Source organism: Dysidea avara, chromosome 1 (assembly GCF_963678975.1).
Source record: "Dysidea avara chromosome 1, odDysAvar1.4, whole genome shotgun sequence".
NCBI lineage: Eukaryota > Metazoa > Porifera > Demospongiae > Dictyoceratida > Dysideidae > Dysidea > Dysidea avara.
In genome coordinates, this window is record NC_089272.1 from 4,617,342 (window position 1) to 4,635,725 (window position 18,384).

At 37.8% G+C, this 18,384-nt stretch overlaps 2 protein-coding genes across 2 annotated transcripts in view; one reads left to right on the forward strand and one right to left on the reverse strand.

Annotated features, from left to right (window-relative positions):
• Nucleotides 1-18,384, reverse strand: part of LOC136253718 (kanadaptin-like) — a 57,018-nt gene that overhangs the window by 25,545 nt on the left and 13,089 nt on the right. The gene's annotated exons all lie outside the window — the stretch shown is intronic.
• LOC136253710 (uncharacterized) lies at nucleotides 7,436-11,478 on the forward strand. Its single transcript, XM_066046371.1, has 9 exons — nucleotides 7,436-8,091; nucleotides 8,484-8,740; nucleotides 8,793-9,101; nucleotides 9,151-9,901; nucleotides 9,947-10,397; nucleotides 10,452-10,604; nucleotides 10,653-10,828; nucleotides 10,891-11,023; nucleotides 11,076-11,478. Exons 2-4 carry the CDS (start codon nucleotides 8,509-8,511, stop codon nucleotides 9,753-9,755), a joined length of 1,146 nt encoding a protein of 381 aa, XP_065902443.1. The 5' UTR covers nucleotides 7,436-8,091; nucleotides 8,484-8,508; the 3' UTR covers nucleotides 9,756-9,901; nucleotides 9,947-10,397; nucleotides 10,452-10,604; nucleotides 10,653-10,828; nucleotides 10,891-11,023; nucleotides 11,076-11,478.

An 18,384-nucleotide genomic window follows, 5' to 3' on the forward strand; every position in this document is an offset into this window, starting at 1 on the left:
TTAGGTATGAAAAATAACTGTTATATAAATGTAAAAGTCCTTTTTGAAAATGTCTGTGTCCGTGTCCGCCTCCGACCGTATCCGCCTTTTCCAACTACCCATATAATATTTTATTTCAGAAAATAGCTACAGCAAAATATTATTACTGATAAACATCAACAAGGATGTAAGTCTATACCAATTAACTTACCAGTCTAAAATAAGCAACTAAGATAGTAGCCAGATATACACATGAAATCACCAGGCATGAACAAACAAGCACACCAGAGCACCTATAAAAGGAACACAGCTCTGTAGTCTGAATGTTGCTTGAAAGGAAATTACAAAAATGAAGTTCTTTTACTTATTTTTGTTGCTCTTGCTATTGCAATGTCACTACTACTGCTATGGGCAAGTGAACGTTGTTCCAGGAATGTACAGTAAGACAGCAGTCAGTAATGGACTATACCTACCAGCCACTAGTAGTACCTTCAAGCCTATTGCTACTCTCACCACTAAAATTCACCTTGTTGATAAGACTTATGCAGCAGTTATCCACTATCAGATAACATTTGACGGTGCAAATGCAGACTTCCAATGCAAGCTACTGATCAACTATGCCAATGCTGGATCACTGGTACACAGTGGAAAACAAAACTACAAAACTGCTACAGGATTCTATATGGCCAACCTCAATCCTGGATACTACACTATCGAGGTACACTATAAGTCACCAGTAGCTATTAATATGGCATCAGTATGGGACTGGCAGACTGCAATACTACAAGTAGCTTGGGCTGAAGATGCTTATGCTGTATCAGACAGTATTAAATGTGACAGCTGTGCAGCTACAAATGCATTCAACAACTGGGGTCCTATTAGAAACACTGAAGCTGTTCTATACCTACCTAGTAACCGAGTCATCCTGTCTGCTTACCAATTCTCAGCAACAATGGCATCCCCCAGCCATGTGGTTACTGCCTTAAGTGTCGATGGATTTCATCAACCAACAACAACACTGTTAAAGGGTAACAATGCTTTCCTCGATTTACATGGTGCTTTGGCTAGATATTATTACAGAGGACCACATTATTTTAATATTCAATATCGTACCCCCACTAGCTTGACCTTCACTGACTGTAAAGAAAACTATAAGGACAATAAGAACATGTATGCCATGATGTTGCCTCCATCTTGTAGGGTTATTAGTATCAATCCTAAAACAAGCTTCTCTCTCAGCAACTCAAACAGATGGGCTCCAACTGATGTCTCCCATTCCTTTACACTATCCAAACAAAGTCATGTCATCATCATGTATCAGTTTGCAGGACATGGTGGTAGCTCTCATATTGTTATGCGACTCAGTATTAACTCAGTCCCACAAAAACACACTGTATCTCTGACTGGTAACACTGCATACGCTGGTAACTTTGGATTCTGGCAAGGATCCCTCAGTGCTGGACAACACAAAGTTTCCCTAGACTATCGGTCACCAGTTAAAACTACTCATACAGTATCAGGTGATCCAGAATGGGTAGGATATAACAAGTGGATGAACAGAGCCATAACCATAATCCACTGCTGAATGACTGAATAGTGTAAACATACAGTCGTGGACATACGTAGCACATGCACGTACATGAATATGTCACACATCAACATTGTACACCTTGTACAAACAATACACATTTGAACAAGGTATTTGAATTATACTGATAGTTGTTGTAAGAAACAATATACTTACATATGTGACCAGATTTGCGAAAAGGTACCTTTTTCACACACAAAATTTGACCCATTTTCTGATCTTTGATGATTCATAACTTTTTGATCATTGCATAAAATTGCCTGCAATTTTCCATGAGTGCAGCTAAAGTATCTGGCTACATTTTGTAACTAACAGTAAGTTGATCAGCGTACGGAATCAAAAGTTACATCATTTTGTTTGCTTGCCTGTAAAATGTGTGGAAAAGGTACCTTTTCGCAAATCCGGTCACATATACTGCAAGTAAGATTACTTTAACTATGGGTTGTATCGCAGTAAACCCATGGCATTATCACTGTTAACTACCTTTAATAGTTCTATCTACAAACATCCTCTTAACAGTGCTGTATAACAAGATGATGATTAGCTTAACTGTACGTAGAGTACTTCTTTGCCAGATTGCTATATACTTCTACAAATCCTTCTATACAGCATATCCAAATACAAGCTACAGTGCTTGTAGTGTTTATGACAATAATATTATGTAGTGCAAGATAGCAGTTTGGCTAACCATACAGGAGTACATAGTTACACAAGTACAGTGGAACCTCGATTATCCGAACACCGATTAACCGAACTCTCGATTATCTGAACACCAAAATGACTGCTCAATTAGGGTATTTCGTCAAAAAGTGTATGCTTTATTAGAGTAGTTGAGCAAAGCTCAGTATATAAATGTATGGATGTTCGATCTTACGTACTTTCGATTATCCAAACACCCTCCCCCCCCAATTAGTTCGGGTAATCGAGGTTTCACTGTACATTAGTGCAGTAGTGTAATGAACAATACTTTCACAACTATGTATGTAAAAGCCCACCATCATCATCAACATCAGACTGACTACAAAGAGAATACATTTCTAGCCCATAACTATCTAGGCAACTGATCACTATACTTTCTGAAAGGGACCTACATGATTACCACACTACATATACACATACTGTGTTCAGTATGTGACTGAAACAAGAAGCAATAAATTTACGTACATAACTTAATAAAGCTGTCCAAGTGTAGTATATAAAATGGTAGCTGCACACAACGTGTTGGTAGAGTTTTTTCTCTGTACAAATGATAAGAGCTACAAGCAGTCTTGTTCTACTGCTATTATAAGCAAACTGCTACTGCTGCTGCTGTACTACTGAAGAAGCTACTAATGTTGTTCCAGGAATGTTTAGAAAGAAAATAGTCAGTGATGGGTTAAATTTACCAGCTACCAGTACCTTCAAGTGTATCCCTAGCCTCTCAACTACTAACTATAATCCTACAAACCTTGACTGGGAAAATATACATACTCACATGATCTGGTACAACAGAGCCTTAACAGTTACCATCTGTTAGCAACCACAAAAGGCTTACAAACTGACAGAAATATGTAATACATAGCTACATCATGTACTGCATTTACCTGTGTACAACAAAATTTGCACATTATTACATGTAGTTATAGTATAAGTTTAAAACTTGTTGGGGCGAGCATGAGCAAGCCCCACACTATAGTATGTTCACGTTGAAAAAACATTTAATAACTCATGGATGCAATTACACATGATCTTGAAATTTGGCTCATTTGTAGTACTACTTGACCCACTAAAAATATTTCAAAATCTTTTTGTTCAACAAATGTTTGACATATTTACGGCCAATCAAAATTTCACAATACATTTCCTACGTGGAAGCCATATAAGTACACTGTCCATTACAGCCCTTTCCCGAACTTGTAATGGAGCCAAACCATACATGTCTGTTGTTGACACCTTTGCTGTTACCAATAATCATCTGGTTGGCTGAAACGTTAACTCTGTTGAGAAAAATCCACTTTTAATTTTTAGCTGTTTTTCAGGATTCAGCTCAACGTGAACATACTATAGCTAGATAACTGTAAGTTATCATCCATTACATGGCAATTTACGATCAAATACAAAAAACTGTAAGTCATCGTTTATTACATGGCAATTTCATGATTAAATACGAAAAACAAACCTTACAAGTTCTTTAGTGTCACACAAGGACACGATAATATACAAAGAAGTGTAAGTCATCAACAATGTCACAGATGAAAGTAATGGCGTAGATTACTGGACTTCCTTATTTCACGGCGAAGTTAAACGGCGTAGATTACTGAACTTCCTTATTTGTACTTGTCATCGTCAATGCCATGGCAAAGTTAAACGGCATAGATTACTGAACTTCCTTATTTGTACTTAAAGCCGGGGCGAAGTTAAATGGCGTAGATTATTGAACTTCCTTATTTGTACTGTTAGATATCGTTCAATACACGAAGTTAAACAGCATAGATTACCGGACTTCCTTATTTGTATTTGTCATTGTCAATGTCACGGTGACTTTTCGAAGACTTGTAGTACGATGGATAGAGATTACTTCCTTCGAATGAATAGGCTGTCATACAATTTTGGATCTTCGATAGCAGTGGAAGCGCAAACATGCAACTCCAAAATAACGCGCACCTTCACAGTGATAATGCAGACTGAATTTTACAACTGGATGATGACACTGACAGTACTAGTGATGATAGTGATGAAGAGCTACTAGACTATTCACCATGTGAACTGACTGCGTAGTCTTCGACACTATCAACCATAATATAGTGCTGATTTCACAACCTTTTTACCCAGATTTTTAAGACAGCTTGGTTGTTTTGTGCGGATTTTGTGATTGCAAGTTCAAAAGCCAGGAGCCAGCTTATGGTTGGCCTTGACACTTCATTTTAACACTGTAAACTTTTTCCTTTACTACAGGAATCGTTGAAGACTGCATGGCTAGCTATATGTAATTACGAAAAACTGAAATAGGACGAATTTTGAAGGCATGAAGATAGCTGGATAGATTTGACTCATGGGAGATGCCCTACTCTGAGGACGTTTCCACAGCAGAAATGGTTAATTACCATTCAAGCACTATCAAGCTATGGATACATGAAAACAGTGTTTTCTTGGTTCCAGAAAATGAGTATGTCACCGGCCCACACCAGCTGTATGTACTTGGTAGCACGACACACTTGCTATAGGCTACTTTCATAATTTTTGTAGTACTCTAATAGAGCATACATTTTTTCTGAGTGCTTCGTATAGAATGTTCTAGAATTTCCACTGATAGATCTATGAGTTATCATTCTAGTGTACTAAACCAGAACCTTCATTTATAAGGTAGAAATTAAATGAGGTGAGCAACTGATAGCAGAGGCAGAGTGGTAAGGACTTGGGTATATACGTAGGTGTGGAGGTCCCTGGTTTGAAACCTGGAGAACTTTTTTCTGATATATTTTTTGACTTCTCAGCAAACAGTTCTATTAGAGTATCTCAATCCTGTTTTTTCTACGTTTGGTTTTGCTTTATATCTCCTTAGCTAATACTCTCAGTACTTTCAAACCACAAAAGGTTTGCACTACAATAGTAGCTTCATGTACAGACCGATTTTCAAGTTATTCCATCAAGTGGATTACTCTGTAAATGGGATAATAAATCATTTTTGTAATTTTCAAAATCACGCATAATTCCGATATTCTTAGTTCGATCTACAAAGTAAACACTTTTCTGATTCCAAGGACAGGAAGTGAAAATCCAAGCTTTTTAAAGTAGTATTATATGCTTCACAATCCTGCAGGAACTACATATGCATAGCTCAGCATGAAATGTGGGGTACATATGCACATACTGTAGATATGGCACTAACAAGATGAGAATGGAAAACAGAAATGACCAACAGAGAATGGCTATAAAGTTATTACATCAATATACAGGTTGGCATTTACACCAAAACACTTAATTGCAGATCTTTCTCCCAAAACAAGTAAGATCCTCTAACAGAACAGTCACTTTATACTAAAGCATTTCAATATACGTAGAGCAGTCCAGCATCAGGACAGTTTACATAAGTTAACAAGTTGACTAGACAGCTAGTCAGCTAACTACTAACTATACAGCTAGTACAATTGTTTTTGAAACCATAGTTCCTAAATTACAGTTCCAGAGTTTACCTACTTTATACGTACTTGTATAAGTTCAAGAGGTTGCACCTGCAACCTCAGGATAAGAGGTAACATGATAGGGTGGCCAGTAGTATGTTTATTAGTCGAGCCACTGATATCTATCCCATTTCTATTCTGTTCATAATATAAATTTATGTTCACTATTGACTTGACACATGCACAGAGCAAACCTTAGCCATTGGTATTTCACCACGAAATTAGCTACAGATGCTTTGTACATATTAAATTCTACTGATGTGATGATTGCAATCCATTATAGCTTAACATGATACAAAGGCAACCATAATACCATCTTTGGTTACTCATTACTGTTACAGTAAAAATGTGACCTAATTTTAGAAAACTGTCACAATTTTCAAAATGCATTTTATTTGTTCTTTGTTTTCTACAGGGACAGAGGAATGGACTAGATAAGTTTCAGCTTCATAAGTTAAGCAGCATTGGAAATATAGCACTAGACAGCCAGACGAACAAATAAATTGATATGTACAGAAGCTATAGAGAAAAGAATCTACAGGCGCTTACATAAACTATCATAACTTACTGGCGTACGGATTTGAATCTTTGCTCATTGTGTTCGCCATGCATTTGTGCATCCACCACGGTATAGTTTTTATGCCCAGGCATGCTTCTGTGCTCGAGAAGGAAGGCAAATTCACTGAAAAATGATTGTCGGTAAATTCTTTCGTCACCGCAACGTAAACAAACGTCTGTAACTTTGAAATCTTTTCGTGTATGGAGATGAAACAAAGATTTTTGTACTCACTATGAACAGGCGAACACGATGATGCCCAGGATTTATCCATTGGAGGCTTAATTCACCCACCAGTGAGGCAATACAAACTTGCATAAATTTTTTTCTGGAGCTTGCATCTTTTACCTATAATTTTAAAATGCATTTTACAGGTTTTTGCAATTGAATTCGTCGGTATTGTAATTGAATTTGTCGGTATTGCAATTGAATTCGTCCCGTTTGCAATTGAATTCGTCGGTTTTGCAATTGAATTCGTCACTTTTGCAGTTGAATTAGTCGGTTTTGCAATAGAATTCGTCGCGTTTGCATTACAATTCGTCATAAACAAAACGGCTCCAAGAAACCAACCCGTTCATTAAGAGATGAACTATTTATGCCTTGGAGAGTTACACTTGAGACACTAGAAGGTAATTGAAGCTGGTAGTACGCGAAGCTGATAGCTGTCTGACAAGTTAATTAGCTTGCTCGCGAGTGACCACACCCATCGCGAATGGCGTAGTAGAGTTTGGAATGTTGTTGGAGAGGCTGTAGAGGAAGAATTATTGCCTTATAAAGAGTTGTTTACTACTGTTGTACTTGAACAAGTTCTTGTAGCAGCTGCTACATCATGTTTTCATGTTTGCTCCAGCTGCCATTCTTGTTATGGACGAATTTAACTGCAAAAGCGACGAATTCAATTGCAAAAGCGACGAATTCAATTGCAAACGGGATGAATTCAATTGCAAAACCGACGAATTCAATTGCAAACGGGACGAATTCAATTGCAAAAGCGACGAACTCAGTTGCAAACGGGACGCATTCAATTGCAAAGTCGCCGAATTCAATTGCAAACGGGACGAATTCAATTGCAAAAGCGACGAACTCAATTGCAAACGGGACGCATTCAATTGCAAAGTCGCCGAATTCAATTGCAAAAACCTGTATTACAAAAGTATTGTTGTGCGTATATCGACTGTTTTCCAAAATTCGGTCACAAATGTACATAGAAGTGATGTATCTGTGTAAAAATAATTTAAATGTGGTATGTCCATAATCTACACATACCCTGTACATACCTACCTACGTATAGTTATTGTAAAAGGCCAATATAACACTCTGCGTGCAGTACTATTGGAATCTTATCACCAAATGATAGAATTGTCACGTCTGCTTTTCAGTTTTTAGCAGAAATGGTAACCCCCAGTAATGTGTTCACAGCTTTAGAAGTAAATGGCTTTCATCACCACACAACAGTGATTATAAAAGGTAACAATGATTTCTTAGAACTTCATGGTGCCGGGGCTAGACATTTGTACACTGGAGTACACTATTTTAATATGCTCTACAGCACACCTACCAAATTTTCTTTTACAGATTGCAAAGAAAACTATAAGAACAACAAGAACTTGTATGCTATGATGTTGTCTCCATGTTGTCACTAAAACAAGTCTCACTTTCAGCATAGATATTAGAGCCTACGGAAACGGGATTAGAAACGCATCACGTGGGCTCAATACTGCTGTTGAAGCACTCCTCGTGGTGTGATTGACACTTTTGTGAATGTGTGAAGAAGTTGCTGTAGCGCTTGGAGTAGCAAAGGAGGATCAGTAAGTAAGCTAGGCAAAGAGACCTTGTTTGTTTGTGTGATTTTATCGTTTGAAGTAAGAGATTCTACCCAGAATTCTCTATTTTAGCGTTATTTATCATTTTTTCGTCCTACAAGCCTTTTTGTCCCCCTTTTCCATCGAGTCTGCTACTGTTATAGACCTGTTTCAACTTGCATTTTCATCCTTGATCTATGCTGCTTTGCATAAGACCTAAAGTAGTCCGTTTAACAAGCCTATATATCATTTATTTGATTTGTACTTCCAGTTACAGTCTATTTTACACATATAATTTGTCTCCCTCCTAGTGTACTACCAATATAGTTAAGGGTTATTGTTTGCATTTATCTGAACCTTCTATAGTGTAAGTTTTGCATGATGACTTTATTTTTCAGGTAAAGCAATTTCAGGTGTCAGGAAATGCCTCGAAAATTCAAGCTGTCTGTTCGCCGAAAAAATGAATATAGAAAGAAAAGAGCCCTTAAAATTGCTGCAAAGCAGGAATCATTGCAAGATGAGGATGTAGATGTAGCCCAGCCTGATACTCTGCCAATTTCTTTGCCCAATTTGCAGCAGATTTACTTTGATGCAAGCACACCATCTCTGTTACAGCTGAAGCACCATGTAGAGAAGACTGCTGTGTTACCTAAAGGTACTTAAGTAGAATTTCTTGATTAATTAAGTAACATTTTAATGCTGTTTAGGATGGATAGAAGCATCAGAAGAGATGAATAGCAATGAACTGTGGTATTCAAAGCTATGCCAAACTGATGAGGGACATCCATACCTTGAACGTAGTTTAGTGATACACACTGATTTCTCATGGCATGTAAACTACAGCACAGCTCAAGTTCCATACTCTGATGTGTTCCATTCTCTTCCTTCTACAATCGCTTCAGTCTCTGCCTGTAAGGAAGCATTGAATCTCCTCGATACATTTCCTTTGTGTTGTGGGAATCCAGATGAAAAATTTCATGTACTTGCTGAGCAAAGAGAAGGAGTCTTTACTAATGGTAAATTAGTGGGCTATCAGTGTATTAGTATAATATTGAAATTTTGCAGGAACCGAACAAACAGCTTTTTATGATAAAAAGAAGGATTCAATATTTACCAGTAAATGTGCAATATTTAGTGAGAATGGTGATCGTTGTGAGCAATGCCATGCTTATCGCCAAGTGTTGAACAAAATGTTATATGCTAAAGAGCATCCTAAAGACCAGGATAGATGCGATCCCAAGAGCCATACGAACTACAGGCGTCTTAGTAGTTCAGAGAAGAATGAACGTATGAAGAGACTGCATTCACTATGTAAAATGTTAAAGCAAGAGATCAGCAGAATCCAGGAAAAGCTAGATCATGCACTTGAGTCTAGGGGAGTTAGCATTGGTGAAGATCTCCATGAAAACCTTAAAGCTATTGTTGATGATAAATCACCTTTTGTGGCTGAGAATTACCCAGAGCATTCATTTGCAAGGATGTTTTGGGAAAGCCAGAAGAAAGCATTATCCTTGTCTAACCCTAAGACGATGAAGTGGGACCCTCTCATGATCCGATGGTGTTTATACCTTCGGCACTATTCACGCGGTGCATATGAGATGTTGAGGGGAAACCAATGTTATCAAGCTACCATCACAGAGAACTTTACAAGATTACACCTATTACACTAAGGCTTGTGTAGGGTTTTCAGTTGATGTCGACCAGCAACTAATGGACCAAACAGATATTTTGAATTGTGAAGAAAAGGATAAATATGGTATTCTTTTGATGGACGAGATGCATATTAAGGAAGACGTGGTATACGATAAGCATACAGGTATACAACAAACTAAACTGCTGCATTTTAAAATATTAATTACAGGTGCCATCACTGGATTTGTTAACCTTGGGGACATAGAATCACATTTGTCTGATTTTGAGAAAGCTGTTCAACAAGATGAAACAGGAGAGCCACAACTAGCAAAGTCGATGCTAGTGATAATGGTTAAAGGCTTATTCACAAAATTAGAATTTCCATATTGTCAGTTCCCTTGCGCTGCTCTGTCTGGTGATCAGATGTACCACCCCTTATGGGAGGCAGTTGAACGGTTGGAGCTATGTGGTTTCAAAGTGATGGGTTTAACTTGTGATGGGCTTGCTGCTAACAGAAGATTATTTCGTCTTCATGACCCTAAGGCCAAATCTACTTTTGTCCATAAAGTTTCCAATCCCTATACAGATGATGACAGGCCTTTTTTTTCTTCTTTTCTGATCCGCCACACCTTATGAAAACAGTGAGAAACTGTTGGGCTAGTTCCAACAGACATTTGTGGGTATGTGTGATATTGTGCAGTATTATAAATTCACTTATTTTTGTATACATATAGAATGGAAAGGATATTTCTTGGAGCCACCTGGTGAACTTGTATTATAACAACCGATCACGAACAAGTGCTGGCTTAGCATTAGTCAAGAAACTAAAGTATGAACAAGTGTACTTGACAAGCTACTCAAAAATGCGGGTAGGCCTAGCTGTACAGGTGAGTATTTGCAATTTGTTGTTTACTACAATAACAAACATTGCATAGGCATTAAGTGATACTGTGGCTGATGCAATGAGGAACAGAAAAGAGGATTCACTGACAGCAACGATAACATTCATCGAAATGTTTGATAAGTTTTTTGACTGTCTGAATGTGAGGAACATGTCAAGTGGTAGAAAGGAGAAGAATCTTTTTAAATCACCTTATCGAAAAGCGTGGAGGTGAGTCATGTAAGCATCAGTGCATTTTACGCTGGTTGAATTTGTATTTGCTATCTATGTAGTGGTTGAAAGATGTGTTTTTAAAGTACCTTGATGATTGGGAGAAAGCAGTGCAAGAAAGACCAGGCTTCTCTGCAGAGGAAAAAAATACTATGCTGATAAGTCATGAAACACGTCTTGGCCTTAGAATTACAGGTGAGACCTACACTGTGAATGCAAGTGTTAGTATTATCTTTGCTTCTTGTAGTACATTCATTCATAGAATTCCTGCAGTACATCTTCAAGATACCTGGAGTAACGCTGTTTCTGAGCAATAGGTTGTCTCAAGACCCCATTGAGAATTTTTTTGGACAGCAAAGACAAAGGGGGTCATCTAATGACAATCCTAATGCAAGTCAGTTCCAGAAGAACACTCAGACGATAAGAGTTGTCAACACCACTTGTTCCAACATCAGGGGCAACTGCCGGGGAACGAATAAAGCCAGTACTCTACTAGGTCAACAGATGTGGATTGCTGGAAAAGAGAACAAGCCACTTCCTAAGCGGAGAAGTATCAGAAATAAAAAATTGTGAATCACATTTATGTGCATAATATTTGGTGAAAGTGTATAATTCTGTCATTATCAGTTATTTAAAATGAAAATATTTATAATGAGAATGTACAGTATTATTGGCTTGATGACAGCTTCGTGCGTAGTCCCTTCTTCTTTTGCAAACTTTGTTTGCTGGCTTGCTTATATAATTCAAGACAAGAACTGGCAAATGCATGACCTCTTATGGTAAGGTACAACTCTGCAATTTGTTTTAGTAGTACTTCTGATAATTCTGTATCTACCACTGTCCTCACCACAAAGCACCACTGAAAAAGTAAATCCTCATCACTTAGTATCTTGTCAACAATCTTTTTCTTTGTGCCTTCATCTATCTGGTCCGCAAACTCTTTCCTTAGGATTGGTCGAATAAGTTCTTCCATCATAACAAAAACACTGTACACGTCATCATTTATTCGCCACAGCCCTCCTCTATTCACCATGCTGACCCACTCATTGCAATCTAAATCATCACCAGTGTTGCTGCTTATGTCCAGCAAACATTGGATCATACACTGCTTGTTTGGGATTTTGCAATGTGCACTTATCAGGTTATCTTTAACTTTTCTGCATACATATCCTGCAACATATCGAAGTGCATTTTTTTCTGTTGTTGTTATTGTGTCAGATGTACCCTCCCCATCTGTTTCTGTTACAAGTGGAAATTCCAAGTTTATCAGTTCTGTAAATACCTTATGAGTAAGGTGCTGGAAGAAATGGATATTTGAAACTCTTATAGATGCCTCCAGAAACTTTTTCCACTCCAGTTTAAAAGCAGAAGAAGTACGAAGTTGGTGATACTTGCCCCACATCCGCTCCTTTTTCAAATGCATAGATTTAGCTTTAGTTCGAAAGCATGTTTTGAGTTGATCAACTAAATACTGAGCAAAATCAGTTGTTGGTTGATGCTTCTGTGGCTCACTGTTCCACAGTTTTACTAGGTCTTTAGCACTCTTGAGTGCAGTGATGGCTTGAGGTGACGGTAGTTGAAACTTTCTATCAGTCAATACGGATTTAACTGCAATAACCAGCAATCGTGCAGGGCCTAAAATAAGACAGCACATTACTGGGAAATCTAGTTACAAACATGCAGCTTAGTAGGCTCTAATATCTATACTTAGATATTACAGTAGTAGGCTATGCATGTCCAGTACAATCAAGACTTCTTATACAAATCTAATCCCATCATCAGAACTGATGATTGCATCATAGATATCTACGATTGAATGGTCAGGTTTATATATCACGAATACATAACTCAAACCTTAGAGCCACAATATTAGTGGGAGTGCTTTAAGACCGTAGTCATTCATTAGCTCTGCGTACATCCAGCACCAGTCACGGTGTTCAAGGCCAGCACACTCACCTTCCATCGTTGAAATTAGCTGCTCTAGTGATTCACTGAGGTCTTTTGAGCTCGTTTGTAAGCATGATTCAGTTGTCACAAGCCTCGCCATGGTGCTCGGAATTATTCAACTTCGATAGATTTACGCTTGGATTTACGTTATTTAAGAGAATTGATTGTAATTCGTAATTGAAGCAATCACATGCGGAGTGAGGTGTTAAATAGGTGCCAGACGGGCTGGTTGCTTATCCCGTTCCTCTAATATCTATGCTTTCAGCAACTCCAACAATTGGGCTCCAATTGATATCACCCATTCTTTCACACTGCCCAAACAAAGTCATGTCATCATCATGTATCAGTATTCTGGTGGTATAGTAGTACCAGCTACATTGTCATGCGTCTCAGTATTGATTCTGTCCCACAAAAACACACCGTACCACTGACTGGTAACACTGTATATGCTGGTAACTTTGGACTGTGGCAAGGAGCTCTTAATCCTGGAGGACATAAAGTTTAACTGGATTACAGGGCAACAGCAAAAACAGTCAACACTGTTTCTGCAGAAATACAATGGAAACGTTGGAACAAATGGCAAAAACAGAGATATGACAATTGTGTACTGCTGACTGAATAGCCTATGTGAATGGTTCTAAAGATTGGACTGAACACAACATGTATGTATATTGTGACATACAAATACCCCTTTACACTAGCACACATATTGTGTATTGTACAAGTGTGTATACAAATAGTATAGCTAAAACATTTTCTTGTACTTTCGATTACTGGTATATGCTGTGTGTACACTGTAGATGTGCTGTATTTAAATGCAAAATGATGATTTTGATATACGCATTATGTATACACATATGTACATAACTACATGTATGCATCACAGAATCCCTATACATAATTATGTTACATAACACATACTTCAAAATATTAGCACTGGTGATGTGAAAGGATGTTATAGCGCCCGTACTTCATTATCCATTTACACATACACCTGTACACCACCCTACTTATCTTCAATTGTTGTATACGTTGAGTTCCACCTGTGAAAATACGATGACATGGTCTGTGGCCTTGAAAGTGTCATGCAGGACTAGTTTGTTGGTGCTTAACAAAATACCTAGTCTCTGCACTAATGAAAATGTGTATTTTAACAGTGTAGCATTTTAAAGGTTGCCTTAATTTGGTCTCCTGCCTTCCACAATAACACCAAGATTATCTTTTTTAAAACATACATACGTGTAGTTAAATCATGGGTGGTTATATATAAATGGGATTGGTTTCTAGTCATTGATGTTATAGTATTTGAGGCTGTGGTTCATCTCTGCGGAGTCTAAGAAAGAGGTGATAATACTATGAACTCTTGATCACACCCTAGCATTATACCATTAAACTTAATATAGTGGAGAAGCTTCAACAAGGAAGTTATCCAAAACTGGCAATATTTACATTGAAAAGCACGATGCCATTATTTTCCGATAAAAATCTGGCACCTACAGTATGTGCCCTGAAGAGTTATGTATAGCCAATGAAATATTTAAATTTTGGCAAAACTACAACTACTATACTTCCTCATATAAAAGCAATATTTGAATAAACAGCTGTCTCAATCATAAACCGTTTCCAGCATATTTAGAAAACAAACATTTGGTGTTAAGTATAGGCCCGGCCATTAATGGAGTCTACTGTTAAATTTAGTTCTTTCCCTTGCTGCTGCTGCTGTTTCTTCACACGAGGAACGAAGGTGCTAAGAGTAATCAAGTGAGTAATCTGTACAAATCAGCATGCATGCAAATAGGTCAGTGCTCCTGATAAGAATTCTTAAGCGCAAGGACAAAATGTCCTGACAAATCCAAACTGGTCCGGACAAATTTATACTTTGCATGGACACAAGTGACCTATAACACTGCAGCCTGTAGTAAGCATTGTCTGATGTAAGGTACTCTGGCTGTAGGCATTCCCTTTGTTGTGCTGAGGATAGACATTCTTTTATGTGTTGAGACACTATCACAAGTGATTTTGTGAGGTTTCTGTACAGCAGAGGGGTTGGCATTGGTACATTAGTGGTCACTCTTTTGGATGGCTTGAATGTTTAATCTCCTAGCAACCAAGAGACAGTAAACCAAATATGCACACCCTGGGATTTTGGGCTCCTTTGATAGGACATTATGTCCTGCCAAATACAATTACGGTCAGATATTGGCTAATTTGTCCGGAAATTGTCTGTTGGCCGACCGTTATCTTATCAGGAGCACTGTAGGTACTCATTGTATAACTGCTTTTTAATCATTTCGGGCCTTCACTACACTTGTGTATGTAGTCAACACACTGCTGCTTACAGTTACAATAATGGCGTTCTACCACATCTCATATTCAATTAAACGCCAGGCGTTACTCGTACCTACAGTGTACATACATATCCAAAATAAACTCCTGGTGTCAAATAAAGGCCTTATTCAGCTTGCAGGCCAGGTCAAAAATTCTGGGAAGGAAATACAAGCACGGGCTTTTATCTGAGAAGATACGATATACTAATCTTATTTCTGCATGCACATGAACACACAATTTATCCAAAACCTCACTAACCTATGTTTAATATTGTTTCTATGGTGACAAAACCAACATAAACAATTCCAGACAACCCATGTCTCAAGTTTGTGCTGTGACAAACTTGTGTTGTGACAAACTTGTGTTTGTGCTGTTTGTCTCAAGTTTGTGAATGTTCAGTAAGAAGATGGTCAGCAATGGGTTGAACCTGCCAGCTACTAATACTTTCAAACCTGTTCCCAGCCTCACTACTACAATCCACCTTGTTGATAAATGTTATGGAGTGTTTGTCCATTATCAGATAAAAATGCGTACCCCAAACAAGGACTTCTACACTAAGCTACTGATCAACTATGAAAATGCTGGATCACTGGTACACAGTGGAAATCAACTGTACAAAATTGCTACAGGATTCTATATGGCTAACCTCAACCCTGGATATTACACTATCGAGGTACATTATAAGTCATCAGTGGCCATTAGCATGCTAGCAGGATGGGACTGGCAGACTGCAATACTACAAGTAGTTTGGATTGAATATGCTTCCGTTGCCTCTGATAGTATCAAATGTTTTCCATCACCAACTACCACCAACACCTACAACTCATGGGGTCCTATTAGAGATACTGAAGCTGTACTGTATCTACCAAGTGCATCTTGTCTGCTTACCAGTTTTCTGTAGAAATCACAGATCCCAGTCCTATGGTGACTGCTTTAAGTGTGGATGGATTCCATCAACCTTCACCATCATTTAGAAAGGGTAATACAATGTCTTTCTTGATCTACATGGTGCCTGGGCTGGAAGTGCTCGTGATGGAGTTCACTACTTTAGTATTCAATATCGTACTCCTTCCAGTCTATCCTTTACTGACTGTAAAGAAAAGTACAAGAACAACAAAAATTTATATGCTATGATGTTGCCTCCATCTTGTAGTGTTGTCACTGTTAATCCTAAAACAAGTCTAACTCTGAGTAACTCCAATAGTTGGGTTCCAACTGATGTCTCCCATTCCTTTACACTATCCAAACAAAGTCATGTCAACATCATGTATCAGTATACTGGTCGTAGTGGTGGTTCTCACACTGTCATGCGTCTCACTATTGACTCAGTCCCACAAAAACACACTGCATCACTGACAGGCAATACTGCTTATGCTGGGAATTTTGGACTCTGGCAAGGATCCCTCAACAGTGGAGCTCACAAAATCACCTTGGATTATCGTACTCCAGCCAAAACAACTAACACAGTCTCAGCAAATCATGACTGACAAAACAAGTACATGGATATAGTATCTGGCTCAATAGAGCTTTGACAGTGGTCACCTGTTAGCCAGCAACAAAATGACACATTGATATCTGTAGTTTTATAGATGTCCAAAGATCTTCAAACAATGCATACACATAGCTTTTAAAGATATATTCAGACACACATTAAAATGTGATACACACACAAGTAGTACTGTATGTACACTTTTATGTTTTCAGTTTTTCTACTTGTATTTACTAGTAATGTATACTGAAAAAATTTATGACTGGTTGTTAACAGTTTTTTGAGATCGCACCAACACACAGCAACGTAATGCATGCCTTGCAGTTCTCATGGGAAAATGACATAACTGACACACATGTTTCAATTTGTACAGAATAGAGCTGTATAGGGTGATAGTGTTAACCAAAAGATCAACAAATACACTATTGGAGGATATAAAAATGTTATGTACACATGTACTTATTTTGTTGATTCGTAGATAACTAACTATAGAGGTTGAAAAGGGTAGCCAGGTGAACTGACCCCATTGCAATACCATCATCTGGTGATTGACTGAGTTTCAAAGAGTGGATGAAATCTCATTGTGCATGTACATTCAGGTAATTTCCAGTGAATTAATTACAATATTGATTGCTTCTTGCTTAATTGATACATACATAACTCAAAACATAATAAAATGTTTTCCTAAAGTGTGGACTATTATTTGCCCTAGACATACAGTGAACCTCTCGATACTTGCTGGTGCAAAAAATTGTGTCGGATTATTTTAGTCAAACTCTGTGAAGGAAATAACTTTGTATCATAACAAAACACCAGTTTTCGTCTGGGTGACCTAGCAGCAGAGATATTCTTCAAATAAAGTAACACTTGTACCATTTTATCATTGTGAGTAATGTGGTGTTAGCACATGTCATTGCCTACAAAGTTATGAGAGTTTATGCAAGTCTGTGTGTTGGTATCCGTTGTATTAGATGTTGGCTGTTGAAGGGTTAAACACGTACATGCATTTCCATGCCTAGCCTTGACACCTTGCCAACATCTCCTTCAGCCAATACAAATAATTCAACAAACAAGCACAAGCTACATAGTAGTAAAAAGTGCTTAAACAACAAGAGGGATCACACCTGAAATGTAAAGAAAAGTAACCTCGTGTACTCAATAAAATTTATATTGACAAAATTAATCACATCAGGCCATTAATCAACAGATCAGAAATTTAAAATATGAGTCGACTTCAATAACATTACCATGTGATCATACATTCATAGAGAAATCTGATTGCCAAGCATCTTAAGTAATTTTGCAGTGCTTGTCTGCAATGAAAGTGCATGATGTAAGGTGTAGTGCAATGAAGTTGATGATGCAATGCGGCAAAGATTGTTGTGCAATCCATTACACGACAGGTCTTTAGAGCTAACTCAGAACACCACACCACTGCTGAAGGCTTCAATTCTTTCGTAAAGGACAGGAATGGTAATGTTCAACTGTGAAAGGGTGATTTTGTTCGTAGATACATAGCTATCTAGACTATGCATAAGGTTATTCTCCACTCCTTTTCAAATGTCTTAATCTGATCATGACTACACATACATACGTACAGACGGTGCTCTTTAATTTTGAAATTGGAAATCAGTTAGTAAGTAAATTTCTAGAACTACCCCTAAATAATGGCATAATCTTAAATGCACGAATGATCCTCTATCATTTATTATTTATTATTCAAGTTTGAAATTCATAACTTATTGCATTAGCAAGTTACTGTTAATTTAAAAAGATTCATATGAATGCGTAG

Coding starts and splice junctions, on each gene's coding strand:
- LOC136253710 (XM_066046371.1), top strand. CDS start 8,509: ATGCCTCGAAAATTCAAGCTGTCTGTTCGCCGAAAAAATGAATATAGA. Junction 8,741..8,792: donor GACTGCTGTGTTACCTAAAG/GTACTTAAGTAG, acceptor AATGCTGTTTAG/GATGGATAGAAGCATCAGAA. Junction 9,102..9,150: donor AGAAGGAGTCTTTACTAATG/GTAAATTAGTGG, acceptor GAAATTTTGCAG/GAACCGAACAAACAGCTTTT.